The sequence below is a fragment of the Oncorhynchus masou genome, chromosome 5 (assembly GCF_036934945.1).
Source record: "Oncorhynchus masou masou isolate Uvic2021 chromosome 5, UVic_Omas_1.1, whole genome shotgun sequence".
NCBI classification, from domain to species: Eukaryota; Metazoa; Chordata; class Actinopteri; order Salmoniformes; family Salmonidae; genus Oncorhynchus; species Oncorhynchus masou.
The window spans coordinates 44,625,632-44,646,912 of NC_088216.1; the positions used below are offsets into that span (position 1 = coordinate 44,625,632).

Below are 21,281 nucleotides of genomic sequence, written 5' to 3' on the forward strand. Positions count from 1 at the left end.
CAAGGCACTGTATATGAACTGTAATTTCGTTCAGTATAGTAGGAATGTTCTCAACAGGCAAACCAGCAAGATCCAAGTTAAACGAATAATACAAAACTAGTTAGTTTAACTAGTGAATCATTTCTAAGCACCTCTTTGAGATTCTAACAGTGTCTTCCTCCTTTTCTGTTGGCATCCAGGACCACACTGTGCGAATGAGTGATTGATGCCAAATTCGCTCCTTAAGGTAAGAGATCAACTCCGTGTGCCACTCATCATTATAGGGTAAATCCATATCATTTCAATCATGTTCTGACTGCACCCATTTTTGGTCTAAACAAAACGGTGTTAAACTATTTTACAATTTCTTGCATTTAAAAAAAAAAAAAAATATCCAGAAATTATAATAGTTTGACAACCCTGTGTGTGAGATTAAAAATGGTATAAATCTCAACCGTTTATCTTTTCCAGTGAAAGACATGGATGTCTCGTGGTATGTTGGGGTATGCAAAATTGGTCAAGTTTGAGCACCTCATTCATTCCAAAAAGTCACTTTCTGACCACGTCTTCCCTGAGCAAACATGTCTGGAAAGTTTGGTTTAAATCAAAAAGCGGTGCTGTCAAACTGTTTGAATTCAAAATGATTTACTCTATAATCAATGCATTTTCTTGTCCAAAAAAATCTTAATCTCACCCAAAAATGTAAGTACCCAAATTTTGTTGGATTGTTCTCTAAATGTGATCATGAAGGATTTACGATTTAGGCCTCCAGTTACAAATACCATGCATATGAATTTATAATCCGATCATGACCAGCTGCACTGTGAAATGGTCATTTTTGGGTTGTCAGTAAGGCGTTTATCCCTGTTCTCCCAGGGCAGTATGGGTGTGTGTCCCCTGCTCCTGCTGCTCAGTGTGGCCCTCGGGGTCTCTGTCTCAGCCCAGGGACCATCTCTCACCCCCACAGGTAAGGAGGACCCACATGACATTATCACCTGAACAGTCGGAACCTACCGCTTGACACCATTTGACATATTGAACGTTCTTGTATTGTAAAATGCTTGTTTGTATCACTGCAACTCCAATGAAGTTGTAGTTGAGCCATTAAATGACTCAACACTAACATCACGGGTTCTCAAAGTTCGGTCATGGAGGTACGGCAGGGGGTCTCCAGCCAGATCTCTTAATATAACTAAATTATAATATATATATTTTTATATATACAGTTGAAGTCGGAAGATTACATACTTAGGTTGGAGTCATTAAAACTCGTTTTTCAACCACTCCACAAATTCCTTGTTAACAATCTATAGTTTTGGCAAGTCGGTTAGGACATCTACTTTGTGCATGACACAAGTAAGTTTTCCATCAGTTGTTTACAGACTGATTATTTCACATATAATTCACTGTATCACAATTCCAGTGGGTCAGAAGTTTACATACACTAAGTTGACTGTGCCTTTAACTTCCTGGCGCACCCATCCCGTTAGCGGGATCATTTTCGTCAACATCCGAATTGCAGAGTGCCAAATTCAAAATAAATTACAAAAAATATTTAATTTTCATGGAATCACAAGTGCAATATTGCAAAACACAGCGTAGCTCTGAAAGCAAACCAAGTGTTTATGTAAGGACATCTCTCTCAGCAGACGACAAAACATTACAAACAGCTAGCAGCAAAGTAGATTAGTCACGAAAGACAGAAAAGCAATAAAATGAATCGCTTACCTTTGATCTTCGGATGTTTGCACTCACAAGATTCCCAGTTACACAAAAAATGTTCCTTTTGTTCCATAAAGATTATTTTTATATCCAAAATACCTCCATTTGGTTGGCATGTTATGTTCAGTAATCCACAGGCTCGAGCGGTCACGACGGGGCAGACGGAAATTCCAAATAGTATCCATGAAGTTCGTAGAAACATGTCAACCGTTTTTTATAATCAATCGTCAGTTTGTTTTTACAATAAATAGTTGATCATATTTAAACCGGACCGTAGCTTTTTCGATAGGAGAGAGAGAGAAAATGTCTGCTCCAAGCTGTTGGCGCATGCAAAACTCTGCTGGCACCCAGCCATCCACTGACGCGATGTGATCGCTCTCGCTCATTTTTCAGAATACAAGGCTGAAACTGTCTAAAGACTGTTCACACCATAGGGAAAGAAATATGGTTGATATCCCTTTAAATGGAGGGAAGGCATGCAATGGAACAGGGAGGTTTCAAAATAAGAGGCACTTCCTAGTTGGATTTTCCTTAGGTTTTCGCCTGCAATATCAGTTCTGTTATACTCACAGACAATATTTTGACAGTTTTGGAAACTTTAGAGTGTTTTCTATCCGAATCGGACAATTATATGCATATTGTAGTTTCTGGGCCAGAGAAATAGGCAGTTTCATTTGGGTACGTTTTTGATCCAAACATCAAAATACTGCCCCCTACACTCAACAGCTTAAACAGCTTGGAAATTCCAGAAAATTATGTCATGGCTTTAGAAGCTTCTGGTTGACTAATTGACATAATTTGAGTCAATTGGAGGTGTAACTGTGGATGTATTTCAAGGCCTACCTTCAAACTCAGTGCCTCTTTGCTTGACCTTATGGGAATATCAAAAGAAATCAGTCAAGACCCCCAGAAAAAAATTGTAGACCTCGACAAGTCTGGTTCATCCTTGGGAGCAATTTCCAAATGCCTGACGGTACCACGTTCATCTGTACAAACAATAGTACACAATTATAAACAACATGAAACCATGCAGCCGTCATACCGCTCAGGAAGGAGAGGTGTTCTGTCTCCTAGAGATAAACGTACTTTGTTGTGAAAAGTGCAAATCAATCGCCGAACAACGGCAAAGGATCTTGTGAAGATGCTGGAGGAAACGGGTACAAAAGTATCTATATCCACAGTAAAATGAGTCCTATATCGACATAACCTGAAAGGCCACTCGGCAAGGAAGACGCCACTGCTCCAAAACCGCCATAAAAAGCCAGACTACGGTTTGCAACTGCACACGGGAACAAAGATCGTACTTTTTGGAGACATGTCCTCTGGTCCGATGAAACAAAACTAGAATGTTTGGCTATAATGACCATTGTTATGTTTGGAGGAAAAAGGGGGAGTCTTGCAAGCCGAAGAACACCATCCCAACCGTGAAGCACGGGGGTGGCAGCATCATGTTGTGGGGGTGCTTTGCTGCAGGAGGGACTGGTGCACTTCACAAAATAGATGGCATCGTGAGGTAGGAAAATTAGTTGGATATATTGAACAGCTCAAGACATCAAGTCAGGAAGTAAAAGCTTGGTCGCAAATGGACAATGACCCCAAGCATACTTCCAAAGTTGTGGCAAAATGGCTTAAGGACAACAAAGTCAAGGTATTGGAGTGGCCATCGCAAAGCCCTGACCTCAATCCCATAGAAAATTTGTGGGCAAAACTGAAAATGCGTTTGCGATCAAGGAGGCCTACAAACCTGACTCAGTTCACCAGCTCTGTCAGGAGGAATGAGCCAAAATGTACCCAACTTATTGTTGGGGAAAGGATACCCAGAACATTTGACCCAAGTTAAACCATTTAAAGGGAATGCTACCAAATACTAATTGAGTGTATGTAAACTTCTGACCCACTGGGAATGTGTTGAAATAAATGAAAGCTGAAATAAATCATTCTCTCTAATATTGTACTGACATTTCACATTTTTAGAATAAAGTGGTGATCATAACTGACCTAAGACAGGGTGGTTTTACTAGGATTTAAATGTCAGGAATTGTGAAAAACTGAGTTTAAATGTATTTGGCGAAGGTGTATGTAAACTTCTATCTTCAACTGTAAATATTACTAACAGATTCAATTCAGAGGGTGTCATATAATACAATGTAAAATTATTCATCTACAATGTATGTTCTTGACCCTGGGCAACATGGGAATATTGGTATCCACAGTACTCCACCAATTATAATTTTTTTCAACTCAATACTTCTTGTATTTCCCCAAATATTTTCTTTATTTTTTATATAAAATGCATCGTAATTTACTTAAACTTCAAAGTTCTATCTGCCACATGGTAACATGTGTAGAATTGGCTTTAAAGCTGCAACAAAACATCTCTCTGCCCCACGACAAAATGTGTTGTGTTGCAGAAAAATCTCTTGAAAACAGCAACATTTTCTCAGAGGCAGACCTTTAAAATGTTCCTTCCCAGTGCCCGAGACTTGGTCTGTCTGTCCTTCCGTCCGTCCATGCACTGCCGAAGTCATAATTAAACTCCTTGTACTCCTTGTTATTCTCACCTCACTGAAGTTGTTCTGATTATGAAATGGTCCCTGATGAATTAGCTATCACAAAAAGTTTGAGAACCCGTGGCCTTGATGAACTGTATCTCTCTCATAGAAGGTCCAGTCTCCACTGCCAAACCCACGGATTCTCCGGCCACCACCCTCCACAATGTTCCAGTGGCAACAACCACCACCCCTCCAACAGCCGCAACGACACTGACAACAACCAGCACCGCAGAGGGGAACATATTGACTGCAGGCCCCAGTGTCACCCAGGTGCCCATCCCCCCTCCACCACCCCCTGGCCCCACCATAGCCCCCCAAGTCCCCACGGGTGCAACCACTGCCCCGCAACCACCCCCTGCTCCGACCACGGTCAGTCGGGGTGGGGAGAATGGGACCACACCCTCTGCTCCGGACAGTCACACAGATCCCTCGCTGGAGACCACCATAGAACCTACGGTGAAAGCCACGTCGCCCGACACTACTAGTGACACTACAACAGGTGTGTTTGAGTGTGTGAGTGTGTGTGTGTGTGCTTGTGAGTGAAAGGCGAGCAGGTCTGTGTGTGATGTGTAGGATGTTTTTTTAAATGTTGGATAGTAATGATACTCTTTTACCCTCAGGTGGTGGAGAAGACGACACAGGTAAGAGTGTGTGTATGTTGTCTCAAGTTGCAACGTGGTCATACAGCTAACATGAGCACAACATAATGTGCCTTCAGAAAGTATTCATACCCCTTGACTTATTCCATGTTTTGTTTTTACAGCCTGAATTCAAAATAGATTAAATAAAATAATCTCACCCACCTACACACAAATACTCCATAATGACAAAGTGAAAACAACATGATTTTAGAAATGTTAGCAAATTTATGGAAAATGAAATACAGAAAAATCAAATTTACATAAGTGTTCACACCCCTGAATCAATGTTAGAATCACCTTTGGCAGCGATTACAGCTGTGAGTCTTTCTGGGTATGTCTCTTAAGAACTTTGGATAGTACAATATTTGCCTTTTTTTTTATCAAGCTCTGTCAAATTGGTTGTTGATCATTGCAAGACAGCCATTTTCAAGTCAAAACTGTAACTAGGCCAATCGGCAACATTCAATGTTGTCTTTGTAAGCAACTCATGTACATTTGGCCTTGTGTTTTAAGTTATTGTCCTGCTTCAAGGTGATTTCGTCTCCCAGAGTCTGTTGGAAAGCAGACTGAACCAGATTTTCCTCTAGGATTTGGCTTGTGCTTAGCTCTATATCAGGTTTATTTTTATCCTAAAAACTCTCTATTCCTTGCCGATGACAAGCATATTCATAACATGATGCAGCCACCACCATGCTTGTAAATATGAAGAGTGGTACTCAGTGATGTTGTGTTGGATTTGCCCCAAACACAATGCTTTGTATTCAGGACATAGGCAATTTCTTTGCCACATTTTTTTGCAGTACTTTTTGCATTCAGAATGCATGTTTTGTAGTATTTTAGTGTGTACTGGCTTCCTTTTCACTCTGTCAATTAGGTTAGTCTTGTGGAGTAACGACAATATTGTTGATCGATCCTCAGTTTTCTCGTTTGTGAATTAATCTGTGTTTGAAATTCACTGCTCGACTGTGGGACCCCTTCAAATGAGTGGATTCGGCTATTTCAACCACACACGTTGCTGACAGGTGTATACAATCGAGCACACAGCCATACAATCTTAATAGACAAATATTGGCAGTAGAAGGGCCTTACTGAAGAGTTCAGTGATTTTCAATGTGGCACCTTCATAGGTTGCCACCTTTCCAACAAGTCAGTTCATCTAATTTCTGCCCTGCTTGAGCTGCCCCGGTCAACTGTAAGTGTGGTATTGTGAAGTGGAAACAAGTGGTAGGCAACACAAGCTCACAGAACGGGACCACCAAGTGCTGAAGCACGTAGCATGTAAAAATCATCTGTCTTCAGTTGCAACACTCAATGACGAGCACCAAATTGCCTCTGGGAGCAACTTCAGCACAAGAACTGTTCGTCGGGAGCTTCATGAAATGGGATTCCATGGCCGAGCAGCCGCACACAAGCCTAAGATCACCATGCACAATTCCAAGTGTCGGCTGGAGTGGTGTAAAGCTCACCACCATTGGACTCTGGACCAGTGGAAATGCATTCTCTGGTGTGATTAATTAATAATGCTTAACCATTTGGCAATCTAACGGACGGTTCTGGGTTTGGTGGATGGCAGGAGAAAGCTGCCTTCCCGAATGCATAGTGGCAACTATAAAGTTTTGTGGAGAATGAATAGTCTGGGGCTGTTTTTCATGGTTCGGGCTAGGCCCCTTTGTTCGAGTGAAGGGAAATCTTAACGCTACAGCATGCATTGACATTCTAGATGATTCTGTACTTTGTGGCAACAGTTTGAGGAAGGTCCTTTGCTGTTTCAGTGCACAAAGCGAGGTCCATACAGAAATGTTTTGTCTAGATTGGTGTGGAAGAATTTACTGGCTTGCACAGAGTCCTGACCTCAACCCCATCAAACACCTTTGGGATTAATTGGAACTGCGAGCCAGGCCTAATCGCCCAACATCCGTGCCCGACCTCACTAATGCTCTTGTGTCTGAATAGACGCATGTCCCCGCAGCAATGTTCCAACATCTAGTGGAAAGCCTTCCCAGAAGAGTGGCGGCTGTTATAGCAGAAAATGGGGACCATATCTTTGGTCATGTAGTGTATGTGTGGGGTACAGAGATTAGGTAGTCATTTAAAAAATCTATTATTGCACACAGTGTCCATGCAACCTATGTGATTTAAGCACATTTGTACTTATTTAGGCTGGGGTTGAAATACTTATCGACTCAAGACATTTCAGCTTTTCATTTTTCATTAATTTATAATCATCATTCCACTTTGACATCATGGGGTATTGTGTGTAGGCCAGTGACGCAAGATCTCAATTGATTCCGTTTTAAGTTCAGGCTGTAACACAACGTTTAGAAAAAAGTCAAGGGGTGTGACTACTTTTCTGAAGTCATAAGCAGTCGTGGCAGCGACGTGCCAATAATTAAACTGTCGAACACACGCAGTATTCAAGCTCTGCATCTCGCCTCTGTCTGTATATATTTTTATCCGTCCTCTGTGCGCGCAGTATGAGCCGTTGAATTGGAATGGGTTGAATAGTCCTCCTACTGCTCATCAGTTTCACTTACCTTCCTACCAACATGGTGCAGCACCATTCAATGTGTACAGTGTCCCACAGAGAACACTGAACATTCCACAGAATAACCAAAAATGACTATAATAGCAATCAGGCACCTTGGGGGTTTGTGGTATATTGGCCATGTACCCCCCCCCCCCATGCCTTATTGCTTAATATGCAATATATGACTGTTCCTCATCTATTTGGTTAACCCCTCTGCTTCTGTAAAGTCTCATCGTTTGTGTCGTGTTGACTCTTTTTGCTCTGTAACGACAGTTAACGGCATCGCTACTGTCATTATTATGAAAATGTTATGTAAGACTAATGACGATGCTTTCCAAAAAAATGTTACCAAGATGTCCTTAGGAGCTCCTGTAATCGGTGCAGAAATCATGGACCAGTTTCATACAGCCTGTCTGACGCCTACTGTTAACCAATACTATTCAATACTGTTAATAGTTTTCTTTCAAATACTTGAGCTGATTTGTGCGCTTGATCGAGCTTGCCTGGTGCGATGGATCCAATGAATTATCCAAAAAGTGCTAACCCAAACCCCATTGGGGCACCCGAGACCGGCTCAATCAAATGCCAAATCGAACTTGTACTCATTTTTAGAATGTTGTTTAATTCTCTCTCTCTCTCCCTCGTTCTCTCAGACCAAAATACGCAATCAGATGACACGCCCATCATTGCGGTGATGGTGGCACTGTCATCCCTGCTCGTCATCGTCTTCATCATCATCATCCTCTATATGCTCAGGTCAGTCATGTTTCTCTGGCAGAAACTACCCACACCACTCATCTGGGTTGTGTTCAAAACGTTTTGTTCATCTTGTACTTGCCTGTGTGGTCCAGTGGAAACTCGTCCCTGGATCGTGTTCATCAGGCACCAAATAGAAGAAATGGACTGAAACTGGGAGGGGCTTCCTGAACTTGTCCAATAAAAGTAAAAAAAAATATGGCTACATTTTCATATGGTGTACCATAATGAATACACCCTGGTTTTCTCCCTCACAGTCGCACCTTCAGCCTTATGTCTCAGGGAAGCATTTTTAAACGGAAAAGAAGAGTTTGGATGCAGGCATGATTTATCTTTGAAATAGCCATACAATAGTCAGATATGAGACCCATGTACCATGCTAACGGTATTGTACACACATACTCACACAATTCATTACACATTGTAAAAGCGCAAAGCAGGAAACCGTTTGCTTGTCTTCTTTCATATACAAACACCCTATGGAGGCCAGTGTGAATGAACCAAGTGTCATAGTGGTTACCATGGCAATGGCCGTGACTGTGTGGGTGATATTCTGCATGTACAAGGCCTTCAGAAAGTATTCCCACCCCATCGACTTTTCCACATTTTTGTTATTACAGCCTGAATTTAAATGGATTAAATCGAGATTGTTTCAATGATCTACACAAAATACTCATGTCGAAGTTGAATTATGTTTTTAGAAATGTGAACCAATTCATAAAAAGCTAAAATGTCTGAAGTCAATAAAGTATGTTTTGTTATGGCAAGCCTAAATAAGTTCAGGAGTAAAAGGTTTCTTAACAAGAAGTCACACGTTGCATGGACTCAACGACTACTGCAGCTTTCTGTACCCAACGCATACAATTATCTGTAAGTTCCCTCAGTCGAGCAGTGAATTTCAAGCACAGATTCAAGCAGAAAGACCAGGGATGTTTTCCAATGGTTGACAAATAGCCTATTGGCCTAAAAAAAAGATTGACGTCCTTTTTTAACTCCGTTGCCGGTTAGGAAGTGACTGAGGAGATATTAAAAACTCCACAATACTAACTTAAATGACAGTGAAAATAATTCAGCCTTTTCAGAATAAAAATATATTGTTTGCATTTTGGGCGCTAAAGTAATACTGCAAAAAAAGAGGCAAAGAAATGTACTTGAAAACAACGTGTTTATCTTTGGGGAAATTCCAACACATCACTGAGTCCCACTCTTCCTATTTTCAAGCATGGTGGTGGCTTTATCATGTTATGGGTATGCTTGTCATCAGCACAGACTAGGGAGTTTTAGGATAAGAAGAAACAGACTACAGCTAAGCACAGGCAAAATCCTAGAGGAAAACCTGTTTGTCTGCTTTCCAAAGACACTTGGGGACATTCACCATTCAGCAGGTCAATTACCTAAAACACAAGGCCAAATATCCACTGGAGTTGCTGACCAAGATGACATTGAATGTTCCCGAGTGGCCTAGTTAAAGTTTTGACTTAAATCGGCTTGAAAATCTATGGGAAAACTTGAAAATGGCTGTCTAGCAATTATCAACAATCAATGTTTTATTTATTTATATATATATATATATATATATATATACACAAAAATATATATTTTTAAGAATAATGGGCAGGTGTTGTACAACCCCTAAAGACTCACAGCTGTATTCGATGGCAAAGGTGATTCTAACATGTACTGACTCTTGGGGTGGGTGGTGGTTGAATACTTGTTTTACATTACTAAAAAGTAGTAAATCTCTTCCATTTTGACATAACCGTGTATTTTGTGTAGGTCGTTGACGTTTTAATCCCACTTTGACACTACAAAATGTGGAAAAAGTCAAAGGGTGTGAGTATTAGTGTGTGTCGTATGATTGACAGGTTTAAGAAGTACAAGCAGGCCGGCAGCCATTCCAACTCCTTCAGGCTGACCAACGGTAGATCAGATGATACAGGTAACCGTGTGTGTGTGTGTGTGTGTGCGCGCATGCGTATATATACACGTGTGTTTTCTGTGTGAGAACGTGCATGTTTTTTCTGTGGTCTTACATTTACCAGAATTTTTATGCATGTCTCTATCATAGCCAACTTTCTCCATTGTTCTGTGTTAAGATAAAATTAGATTTGGTTTTCTGATCATTTACTGATTCTTGGCCAAAGCAGTTGTTCAATATGATGAATTGTGGCACACTAACAATGTTGGATTGTTTTATGGTGCCCCCTTGTGGGCTTTTAACACACCCACAGTCAGTTTGGAGAAGTTGCATGTGTAGATTAGAATCTGTTTTAATGTATAACATATTTATCATAATATAACATTTTCTATAGTTCATTAATTTATAATAATTGGTTGGTGAATGTCTCACTATCTTTGTTGGCAGTGTCTCAACAGTAAGGGTTTTTCTCCCCCCCCTTCCCCTGTGGGCCTCAATCGCCACCTATCTTTCCTGTCCCATTACTTCCCTTCCTTCCTGCTCTTGCAGAGCTCCAGAGTGTGCCGCTATTGGCCCGCTCGCCTAGCACCAACAGGAAGTACCCACCCCTTGTTGTTGACAAGCTGGAGGAGGATATGAATCGTCGCATGGCTGATGACAACAAGCTCTTCCGGGAGGAGTTCAATGTATGGAGTCTGCGTGCACATACATGCATACGTACAAGTCAAACATACATACATACATACATACGTACAAGTCAAACATACAAGTCAAACATTTGGACACACCTACTCATTCAAGGGTTTTTCTTTATTTGTGCCATTTCCTACGTTGTAGAATGATAGTGAAGACATCAACTTTGAAATATCACATATGGAATCTTGTAGTAACCAAAGAAGTGTTAAAACCTGTTGGAGATCGAGAGCGATTTTTAAACAGAATGTTGAAAAAAGTAGCAACATTTCAACGTCCTGCTACTCATGCCAGGAATATAGTATATGCATATGATTAGTATGTGTGCATAGAAAACACTCTGAAGTTTCTAGAACTGGTTCATTGGTGTCTGTGACTATAACAGAACGAGTTCCGTGGTGAAAATCCCAAGAAAACCTGATCACGAAATCGACAAAGAAAAAATCCATCCGCCAGTGTTTGTATTGTCTATGGCTTGCCATAAATGATGGAACTGTGCTTGCAATTCCTACAGCTTCCACACGATGTCGCAAGTGTTGTGATTACCAGGGCCCTTTATCCTTGGTCAGATTAGTCAATTGCACATCCGGTCTTCAGGTGCGCAACTGAAAAAAATGTCCGTGAGGAAATGGACTTTGTTTTCAAAACTTCTAGCTTTTGAATACAGATCTCTCTGTGATCAATTTGATCGTTTATTAACGTTTACTAATACCTAAACTTGGATTACAGATGTAGGTTGAAGTGTTTTGTCAAAGTTTATAGGCAACTTTATGAATTTTATAAAATGACGTCGCGTTCGGAAACGTGACTTTTTCCATGGATTTCTCGGTGTTCATAAATGGACATTTTGGGTATATATGGACCGATTTAATCGAAAAAAAAGACCCAATTGTGATGTTTATGGGACATATAGAGGTGCCAACAAAGAAGCTCGTCAAAGGTAATGAATGTTTTATATTTTATTTCTGCGTTTTGGGTAGCGCCGGCTACACTAATTTCTTTGTTTACGTCCCCTTTGTGTGTTTCTGGGGGCTGCATGCTATCAGATAATAGCTTCTCATGCTTTCGCCGAAAAGCATTATACAAATCTGACATGTTGGCTATATTCACAACGAGTGTGGCTTGAATTGAGTACCCTGCATGTGAATTTTAATGAAAGTTTGAGTTGTATCGAGTACAATTAGTTGGCGCTCTGGAATTTCCTCTGATTTGGTTCCTGTACAGGTACATAATCCTGAAGAATTAAACAAATCAAAATATATTTGTTGTTCTTCAAGTAGCCACCCTTTGTCTTGATGACAGCTTTAGACACTTTTGGTTTTCTCTCAACCGGCTTCATGCGGTAGTCACCTGGAATTCATTTGAATTAAGAGGTGGTCCTTGTTAAAAGTTAATTTGTGTAATTTCTTTCCTTATTAATGTGTTTGTTGTGACAAGGTAGGGGTGGTATACAGAAGATAGCCCTACTTGGTAAAAGAGTGTACAGAATATTTCAATAATGTTGAAAGTTTCTTCAAGTGCAGTCGCACAAACCACAGAGCACTATGGCGAAACAGGCTGTCACGAGGACTGTCACAGCAAAGGAAGACCCAGAGTTACCTCTGCTGCATAGGATACGTTCATTAGTGTTACCAGCCTCAGAATTTGTAGCCCAAATAAATGCTTCAAGAACAGACACCTCTCAACATCAACTGTTTAGATGAGACTGCGTGAATCAGGCCTTCATGGTCGAATTGCTGCAAAGAAACCACTACTAAAGGACACCAATAATAAGAAGAGACTTGATTGGGCTGAGAAACACAAGCAATGGACATTCGATTGGTGGAAATCTGTCCTTTGGTCTGATGAGTCCAAATTTTAGATATTTTTTTTTGTTCCGGCCCGCCGTGTCTTTGTGACGCAGGGTAGGTGAACAGATGATCTCCGAATGTTTTGTTCCCACCGTGAAGCATGGAGGAGAAGGTGTGATGGTGCTTTGCTGGTGACACTGTCAGTGATTTATTTAGAATTCGAAGCACACTTAACCAGCATGGCTACCACATCATTCTGCAGCGATATGCCATCCCATCTGGTTTGCGCTTAGTGGAAATTTCATTTGATTTTCAATAGGACAATGACCCAAAACACACCACCAGGCTGTGTAAGGGCTATTTGAACAAGAATGAGAGTGATTGAGTGCTCTGTCAGATGACCTGGACTCCACAATCACCCGACCTCAACCCAATTGTGATGGTTTGGGATGTGGTGTACCGCAGAGTGAAGAAAAAGCAGCCAACAAGCGCTCAGCATATGTGGGAACTCCTTCAAGACTGTTAGAAAAGCATTCCAGGTGAAGCAAGTTGAGAGAATGCCAAGAATGTGCAAAGCTGTCATGAAGGAAAAGGGTGGCTACTTTGAAGAATCTCAAATATATATATTTTTCTCGTTAAACCATTTTTTTGGGTTACTACATGATTCCGTATGTGTTATTTCATAGTTCTGATGTCTACACTATTATTCTATAATGTAGAAAATAGTCAATAAAATTTTAAACTTAATTGAATAGGTGTGTACAAACTTTTGACTGGTACTATATATATATCTCAAATCCCAAATCAAATCAAATTGTATTTGTCACATACACATGGTTAGCAGATGTTAATGCGAGTGTAGCGAAATGCTTGTGCTTCTAGTTCCGACAGTACAGTATATACATATGAGATGAGTATGTAAACAAAGTGGCATAGTTAAAGTGGCTAGTGATACATGTATCACATAAAGATGCAGTAGATGATATATAGTACAGTGTATATACGTATACATATGAGATGAATAATGTAGGGTATGTAAACATATTAGGTAGCATTGTTTAAAGTGGCTAGTGATATATTTTACATAATTTCCCATCCATTTCCATTATTAAAGTGGCTCGAGTTGAGTCAGTGTGTTGGCAGCAGCCGCTCAATGTTAGTGGTGGCTGTTTAACAGTCTGATGGCCTTGAGATAGAAGCTGTTTTTCAGTCTCTCGGTCCCAGCTTTGATGCACCTGTACTGACCTCGCCTTCTGGATGATAGCGGGGTGAACAGGCAATGGCTCGGGTGGTTGTTGTCCTTGGTGATCTTTATGGCCTTCCTGTAACATCGGGTGGTATAGGTGTCCTGGAGGACAGGTAGTTTACCCCCGGTGATGCGTTGTGCAGACCTCACTACCCTCTGGAGAGCCTTACCGTTGTGGGCGGAGCAGTTGCCGTACCAGGCGCTGATACAGCCCGCCAGGATGCTCTCGATTGTGCATCTGTAGAAGTTTGTGTGCTTTTGGTGACAAGCTGAATTTCTTCAGCCTCCTGAGGTTGAAGAGGCGCTGCTGTGCCTTCTACACGATGCTGTCTGTGTGGGTGGACCAATTGTTTGTCTGTGATGTGTATGCCGAGGAACTTAAAACTTACTACCCTCTCCACTACTGTTCCATCGATGTGGATAGGGGGGTGTTCCCTCTGCTGTTTCCTGAAGTCCACAAACATCTCCTTCGTTTTGTTGACGTTGAGTGTGAGGTTATTTTCCTGACACCACACTCCGAGGGCCCTCACCACCTCCCTGTAGGCCGTCTCGTCGTTGTTGGTAATCAAGCCTACCACTGTTGTGTCGTCCGCAAACTTGATGATTGAGTTGGAGGCGTGCATGGCCACGCAGTCGTGGGTGAACAGGGAGTGCAGGAGAGGGCTCAGAACGCACCCTTGTGGGGCCCCAGTGTTGAGGATCAGCGAGGTGGAGATGTTGTTGCCTACCCTCACCACCTGGAGGCGGCCTGTCAGTAAGTCCAGTACCCAGTTGCACAGGGCGGGGTCGAGACCCAGGGTCTCGAGCTTGATGGCGAGCTTGGAGGGTACTATGGTGTTGAATGCCGAGCTGTAGTCGATGAACAGCATTGTCACATAGGTAATCCTCTTGTCCAGATGGGTTAGGGCAGTGTGCAGTGTGGTTGAGATTGCATCGTCTGTGGACCTATTTGGGCGGTAAGCAAATTGGAGTGGGTCTAGGGTGTCAGGTAGGGTGGAGGTGATATGGTCCTTGACTAGTCTCTCAAAGCACTTCATGATGACGGAAGTGAGTGCTACGGGGCGGTAGTCGTTTAGCTCAGTTACCTTAGCTTTCTTGGGAACAGGAACAATGGTGGCCCTCTTGAAGCATGTGGGAACAGCAGACTGGGATAGGGATTGATTGAATATGTCCGTAAACACACCAGCCAGCTGGTCTGCGCATGCTCTGAGGGCGCGGCTGGGGATGCCGTCTGGGCATACTCTCACATGCACGCACACACACACGCCTTACACACATTACAGTCATCTATGGCCCTGTCAGGACAATAGGTGGGTAGAATTTGCAACTAGAACGCTCTGCGTGGGACTAGCTACTGATTTGGAGTGGTATACTCCCCTACACAGAGCCTATAAGCTGTGTCCCAATAACACCGAATACCCTTAACTTCCTTTCCTTATTTGCTTTTTGTGGAATTGCAAAGAAGAATATCACTCTAGGGAGACACTGATAGGAACATGCATTACAGGGCATTCATCTCAAATATTTGTTACCTGTCTGTGTGTCCAGGCGCTGCCGGTGTGTCCCATCCAGGCATCATGCGATGCGGCCTCTAAGGAGGAGAACAAGGAGAAGAACCGATACGTCAACATCCTGCCATGTGAGTCCCCAACGCAGAGCTAAATCCCAATTCTGTTTAGAAATAGCTAGCATGGCATAGAACTGCTTGTTACCTTATCCAAAAAACATCCGTTGGAAATACATTGTCAACGTTGCGAACAAGAGGAATCGTAATTCAGGAATTTGTATACAGCAACAGCTCGACCCGGCTAGTCTCTGTAAAAGAGCTAATTGGCAGCATCGAGCGGTGCTCTACAAAGTATGTTTTACTCTCGTGGATTTCTAATTCCCTGGCTTCGATCGGCATGTATTTGACATTTTGGCGCTATTATGTAAATGTTACAAGTGGCAGCTTTATAAAAGACAGGCTTGCCGTTCATCTGATCAAGGTTCTGTTTGTGTGTATTTCAGATGACCACTCCAGGGTGCATCTGTCGTCTCTAGAGGGAGTTCCAGACTCTGACTTCATCAATGCGTCCTTCATCAACGTGAGTGACGCCAAAAGCCATGGACATCGATGACAAGATGTGTTTTTTATATTTGTTTATATTGAGCTACCCCTTGGCCAGTTCTCCCATGTCAGAGAGGTCTTTTGACCTCCATGGGACTCCCTGGATAAATAAAGTTTAAACGGATCGATAAAAGGTTGCGTTAGAATGGTGACATATTCATCACTCTTGCTCTCTCGCCGTCCCTCCTGTGTCGCTCTCCTTTGCTCTCTCTTTTTATAGAAATACAATTTCATTTGTAGAACGCATGTCTCACTCTCGGTGCGCATGACGTTTTGAAACGGCATCAATACATCAGGAAGTAGAGAAACGCGGATGAGACATCAGAACTTTACTTAACGATGCAAGACATGGTCAGTAAACGGATTCAGCGTTCAAACAAAACCGTTTTTTTTTCTCAACCCTTTTTCTTTTCTGCCGTCCTCTTGTTCTCAGGGTTACCAAGAGAAGAACAAGTTCATTGCAGCTCAAGGTAAGGTGGCTATTCTAGCTACCCGCTGGGATAGGCTCATGTAATGCACCCTATTCCCAATTTAGTGCCCTACGTTTGCACCAGAGTCATTGCATCCTATTCACTACGTAGTGCACCAAATAGGGAATAGTGTTCCGTATGGGACGCAGGCCCCGGTTTAAAGCACCCTGTCTCTCGGTTCCATTCAATCCGATGAGCTTTATTGGCATCGTAATATGACGACATATTACATTGCCAAATCAAACGTACAGGTTTTGTATTTAATCAGTGATGATGATAATATATCTCTTCTGTCTCTTCCAGGGCCAAAGGAGGAGACGGTAAACGACTTTTGGAGAATGATCTGGGAACAGAACACCGCCACCATCGTGATGGTGACCAACCTGAAGGAGAGAAAAGAGGTAGGGAAAGAAGGGGGTGGGTTGAGAACTGGGGTGTGTTCAGGAAGGTGAAACGTTCAGAACGTTGGCTATTTTAACACTTTAAAGGCATTTATAATATATGTTCTATGAAATGTATTTGGATCTGAACCGTTCTGTAAACTTGCACCCTCCTGAAAAGACCCCGGCTCGGTCTTTCTTAGTAGAGGCCATATGAAGATGATGGGGTATGTTCAGCATGTCAAATTTCCAACGTGAACGTATGAGTGTACAACTATGAGTGTTTGTTTCTTTTCATTTGAAAGAAATCCATACAGCGGCAATCTCTCTGTGTGTCTCAGTGTAAGTGTGCCCAGTACTGGCCTGACCAGGGCTGCTGGACCTACGGCAACATCCGGGTCTCTGTGGAAGACATGATGGTGCTGGTGGACTACACCATCCGCAAGTTCTGCATCCAACAGGTAACCCTGGCGTCCCCCTCTTCTCACCTCTGTATCCACAGGTACGCTTCTCTTCCCTCCCTCATTTATCCTATTTTCTCCTGGCTCCTCTCACCACACCATCTATCAAACCCATGCCCTACAGACACCAAGCATTCTCTAATGAACAACACACTTAGCAGGTCTCTAAAATGTGAGCGAGGTAAAGGTTAAGGTGAAGATGGCACTAAGGTTGTATGATACTTCAAAACAGTTATACTAAAGGTGTCTCTGTCACCCCCCACCCCTCTCTCTAGGTGGGGGATGTGGGGGGTAAGAAGCCCCAGCGGCTGGTGACCCAGTTCCACTTCACCAGCTGGCCAGACTTTGGCGTTCCCTTCACACCCATCGGCATGCTTAAGTTCCTCAAGAAGGTCAAGACCTGCAACCCCCAGTACTCCGGCCCCATCGTGGTCCACTGCAGGTCAGTGTGTGTGTGTGTGTTTGTGTCTTATTGGTGGCAGCCGAGGTGGTTCACTGATGCCAAGCTAATGCCTAGGTTTAAGCTGAGTGGGCTAACACTACCCAGGTTCAGTTACACACTACAAAGTAGCTTTCTGTTTGTTAGTTTCTGACTCGCGCTTTCTCTCTCTACCTGTGTGTGTCGGACTGTGTATCAGTGCGGGGGTGGGGAGGACGGGTACCTTCATAGTGATAGATGCCATGTTGGATATGATGAACACCGAGAGGAAGGTGGACGTCTTTGGCTTCGTCACGCGCATCAGAGCCCAGCGCTGCCAAATGGTCCAGACCGACGTAAGTTGTTGTGACCACAACATTACCTAGACTGCAATAAGATTACAACATAACATTATTACCTTGACTTGAATAAGACCACAACATTACCCTGACTTGAACAAGACCCCACAACATTATCCTGACTTGAGTAAGACCACAACGTTACCCTGACTTGAATAAAGACCACACACTCACATCATTATAATGTATGAATTATATAAACAGGTTTCCACTCAAGTCTCAAATTGGGAGCTTTGAGTGTGTGGGTATTACCTGTTATTGTTGTGTTCTCTGCTGACACCTCTTGTGGATGTATAGTATGAGCATCGCAAGTATACTAAAAGTCTAAGGATTTCGCGCTCTCGTCCCTCTCTCTCTACTTCACCCTCTTCCTTCTCCCCACAGATGCAATACGTGTTCATCTTCCAGGCCATGCTGGAGCACTACCTGTACGGAGACACAGAGCTGGAGGTGACCTCCCTGGAGTCCCACCTGGCCAAGCTCTACGCCCCCTCCGCCGCCGGCTGTGGGGGCATGGAAGCAGAGTTCAAGGTGATTTTGTTTGTCTGGTGTAATGGAATAGTCCCAAAAGTGCAAACTAAATCAAGCGCTACAAGTGTTTTAAAAGGATTTGACCATAGCACATCTATTTGACTCAAAGAAAATTGGAAGAAAATTGATGGCCGTTTTTGTTTGATGTTGCAAAATGTTTTACTACGTTGTGCACTAAGAATATGATTAAAGTTTAAACTGTTGCAGTGGCAGTTGTCTTGAGAGCATTTTTCCCCTTTTTTTCCAGAGTCTCTGAATGCTAAGCCTCTGGTTTTGTCTCCCCACACAGAAGCTGACCTCCATCAAAATCCAGAATGACAAGATGAGGACGGGCAACCTGCCGGCAAACATGAAGAAGAACCGAGTTCTCCAGATCATCCCATGTGAGTTGACGGCTTCTACTGTTCCAGATACCTCGCCTGAGACCTGAAGACTTGTGTTAGCTCCCCGAGCTAATGCCTAGGCTTTAGCGTAGCAGATTACTGCAGTCAAATGTTAAAGTCGGTCACAGAACTCTGTTTGTGGGTGTTTTGTAGACGAGTTCAACAGAGTGATCAATCCAGTCAAGAGAGGGGAGGAGAGCACGGATTATGTCAACGCTTCCTTCATTGATGTGAGTAGACAGTCGTACTGCGTTACAGGTTTTGATGGTTTTGAAAATTAGACAAATTAACAGAACTTTAGCGCCAATACAAGTAACTATTCACATGTAGGTTGAATGTAAGGATAAGCCTGTCTTGAAATGATCGTGGAGGTAGAGAACATTGGCGAGAGTCTGGGAAGGTTACACAACTGATAAAGGCCGAAATGGCTCCTACAATGGTTGTTGTGGAGGTGTGTGTGTAGTTTCGTGTGTCCGAGCTGACCTGTGTGTCTGGTCCAGGGCTACCGTCAGAAGGACTCGTACATGGCCAGTCAGGGCCCGCTACAGCACACCATCGAAGACTTCTGGAGGATGATCTGGGAGTGGAGGAGCTGCTCCATAGTCATGCTCACTGAGCTGGAGGAGAGAGGACAGGTATGGAGAGATGGACCTTTTACTCAGCCCAGTCATGCCATGCCAGAAGTAGAGAGAACAATTATTGGAAGGGGAAAGTCCTCTTATTGGTCCGTTTCCCGGTTCTGTCTTGTCATTAGAGGATCGTTCTCTGCTAGTTTAACTACTTCCTGGAGCTGAATGCACAGTGCCATGAGCCTGGGAAACGACTGCGCTTCACATACTTTGTCTCTTTTTCCTCCGGCTCTCTCTGCCTTTCTCTCTCTCTCTGCCTTTCTCTTTCTCTCTCTCTCTGCCTTTCTCTCTCTCTCTCTCTGCCTTTCTCTCTCTCTCTCTCTGCCTTTCTCTCTCTCTCTCTCTCTGCCTTTCTCTCTCTGCCTTTCTCTCTCCATCTCCCGCTCCCTCTCCATCTCCTGCTGTCTTTCTGTAGGAAAAGTGTGCTCAGTATTGGCCCAGTGATGGGGTGATGGTGTGTGGTGACCTCTCCATCGAGCTGAAGAGGGAGGAGGAGAGTGAGAGCTACACTGTTAGAGACCTCCTGGTTACCAACAACCGGGTGAGGACAGAGGCTACATCGAACACACCCCCCCCAAAAGAACTCTAGTAGTCAACACAACTCATTCAAAACACCATCTGCACACACACCCTTTGCCAAGGTCAACTGAATTCAGTCACATCTGTGTGTCTTCAGAGTGTGGGTGTGTCTCCCTTACACTCTCTCTCTTACTCGCTCGCTCTCTTTAGGAGAACAAGGCTCGTGCGGTGAGGCAATTCCATTTTCATGGCTGGCCGGAGGTGGGCATCCCCAGCGACGGAAAGGGGATGATCAACATCATCGCCGCGGTCCAGAAGCAGCAGCAACAATCTGGCAACCACCCCATCACTGTCCACTGCAGGTAACCTTCAGCTAACGTTCTAACAATGTTCGAGTCAATACCTTTACAGAAATGTGTAACCTAACATCCAACTCTGTAGCATTTGCCATTTATTGTTGTGGGTGCGCTTGCGTCTAACTTTGGTTTATCTCTGTGTGTTGTCAGTGCGGGCGCGGGGCGGACGGGGACCTTCTGTGCCCTGAGCACGGTCCTGGAGCGGGTGAAGGCTGAGGCCATCCTGGATGTCTTTCAGACTGTCAAGAGCCTCCGGCTGCAGAGGCCCCACATGGTGCAGACACTGGTGAGGACACACTATGGACATAATTTATCACACAAAAAGAGAAAAATTATATATATACTGTAAAGCTCATTATAATCTGCTGCGCAATGTAATTATACACCTTTAATGATGTACTTTTAAAAATGGGTTTGGCCAACTGTTCACTGCATGGGATGCATTTAGGAGTTGCAAGCTTAGGAACTGGCATTCAGTAATATGCCTTCCTGTCTTTTTTATTATTATGGTTAACTCGTGCTAAATGTCACCTCGTGTGAATAATGTGGAAAGTATTGTGAAAATGGTGCTGCTTAGTGTCTAGCATACCAACAACATGTGAACACAAGTAAGCTAGCGTAAACTCCTCAACGAGCTCTTGGCTCAGCTAGTTAGAAACTCCACATTTATTGTCCACATTTATTTTTTTCCCCTCCATTTCTTCTTAATAGGTGATCATCACCAAATGAGACATTGTCTGTGTGTGTGCTTGAGTTCGTTTACTTTTGAATCATTTAGCAGACGTTAAGTGCCTTGCTCAAGGGCAAATCGGCAGATTTTTCGGTTACTGGCCCAATGCTC

At 43.2% G+C, this 21,281-nt stretch overlaps 1 protein-coding gene across 5 annotated transcripts in view; it reads left to right on the top strand.

Moving 5' to 3' along the window:
* Positions 1 to 21,281, top strand: part of LOC135539640 (receptor-type tyrosine-protein phosphatase alpha-like) — a 49,657-nt gene that overhangs the window by 21,744 nt on the left and 6,632 nt on the right. For 3 of the 5 annotated variants that reach the window (XM_064965640.1, XM_064965642.1, XM_064965641.1), the window contains exons 2-22: positions 180 to 226; positions 856 to 946; positions 4,363 to 4,752; positions 4,874 to 4,894; positions 8,075 to 8,177; positions 10,043 to 10,116; positions 10,645 to 10,781; positions 15,373 to 15,463; positions 15,835 to 15,911; positions 16,368 to 16,404; positions 16,708 to 16,805; positions 17,090 to 17,245; positions 17,521 to 17,687; positions 17,884 to 18,019; positions 18,407 to 18,553; positions 18,843 to 18,936; positions 19,090 to 19,166; positions 19,437 to 19,571; positions 19,981 to 20,106; positions 20,295 to 20,446; positions 20,591 to 20,726. In XM_064965640.1, the coding sequence (XP_064821712.1) occupies positions 206 to 226; positions 856 to 946; positions 4,363 to 4,752; positions 4,874 to 4,894; positions 8,075 to 8,177; positions 10,043 to 10,116; positions 10,645 to 10,781; positions 15,373 to 15,463; positions 15,835 to 15,911; positions 16,368 to 16,404; positions 16,708 to 16,805; positions 17,090 to 17,245; positions 17,521 to 17,687; positions 17,884 to 18,019; positions 18,407 to 18,553; positions 18,843 to 18,936; positions 19,090 to 19,166; positions 19,437 to 19,571; positions 19,981 to 20,106; positions 20,295 to 20,446; positions 20,591 to 20,726 (2,466 nt within the window). In that variant the 5' untranslated portion in view covers positions 180 to 205. The remainder of the gene's footprint in view (positions 1 to 179; positions 227 to 855; positions 947 to 4,362; positions 4,753 to 4,873; positions 4,895 to 8,074; positions 8,178 to 10,042; positions 10,117 to 10,644; positions 10,782 to 15,372; positions 15,464 to 15,834; positions 15,912 to 16,367; positions 16,405 to 16,707; positions 16,806 to 17,089; positions 17,246 to 17,520; positions 17,688 to 17,883; positions 18,020 to 18,406; positions 18,554 to 18,842; positions 18,937 to 19,089; positions 19,167 to 19,436; positions 19,572 to 19,980; positions 20,107 to 20,294; positions 20,447 to 20,590; positions 20,727 to 21,281) is intronic. The other 2 variants (XM_064965643.1, XM_064965645.1) reach the window with 2 other exon arrangements.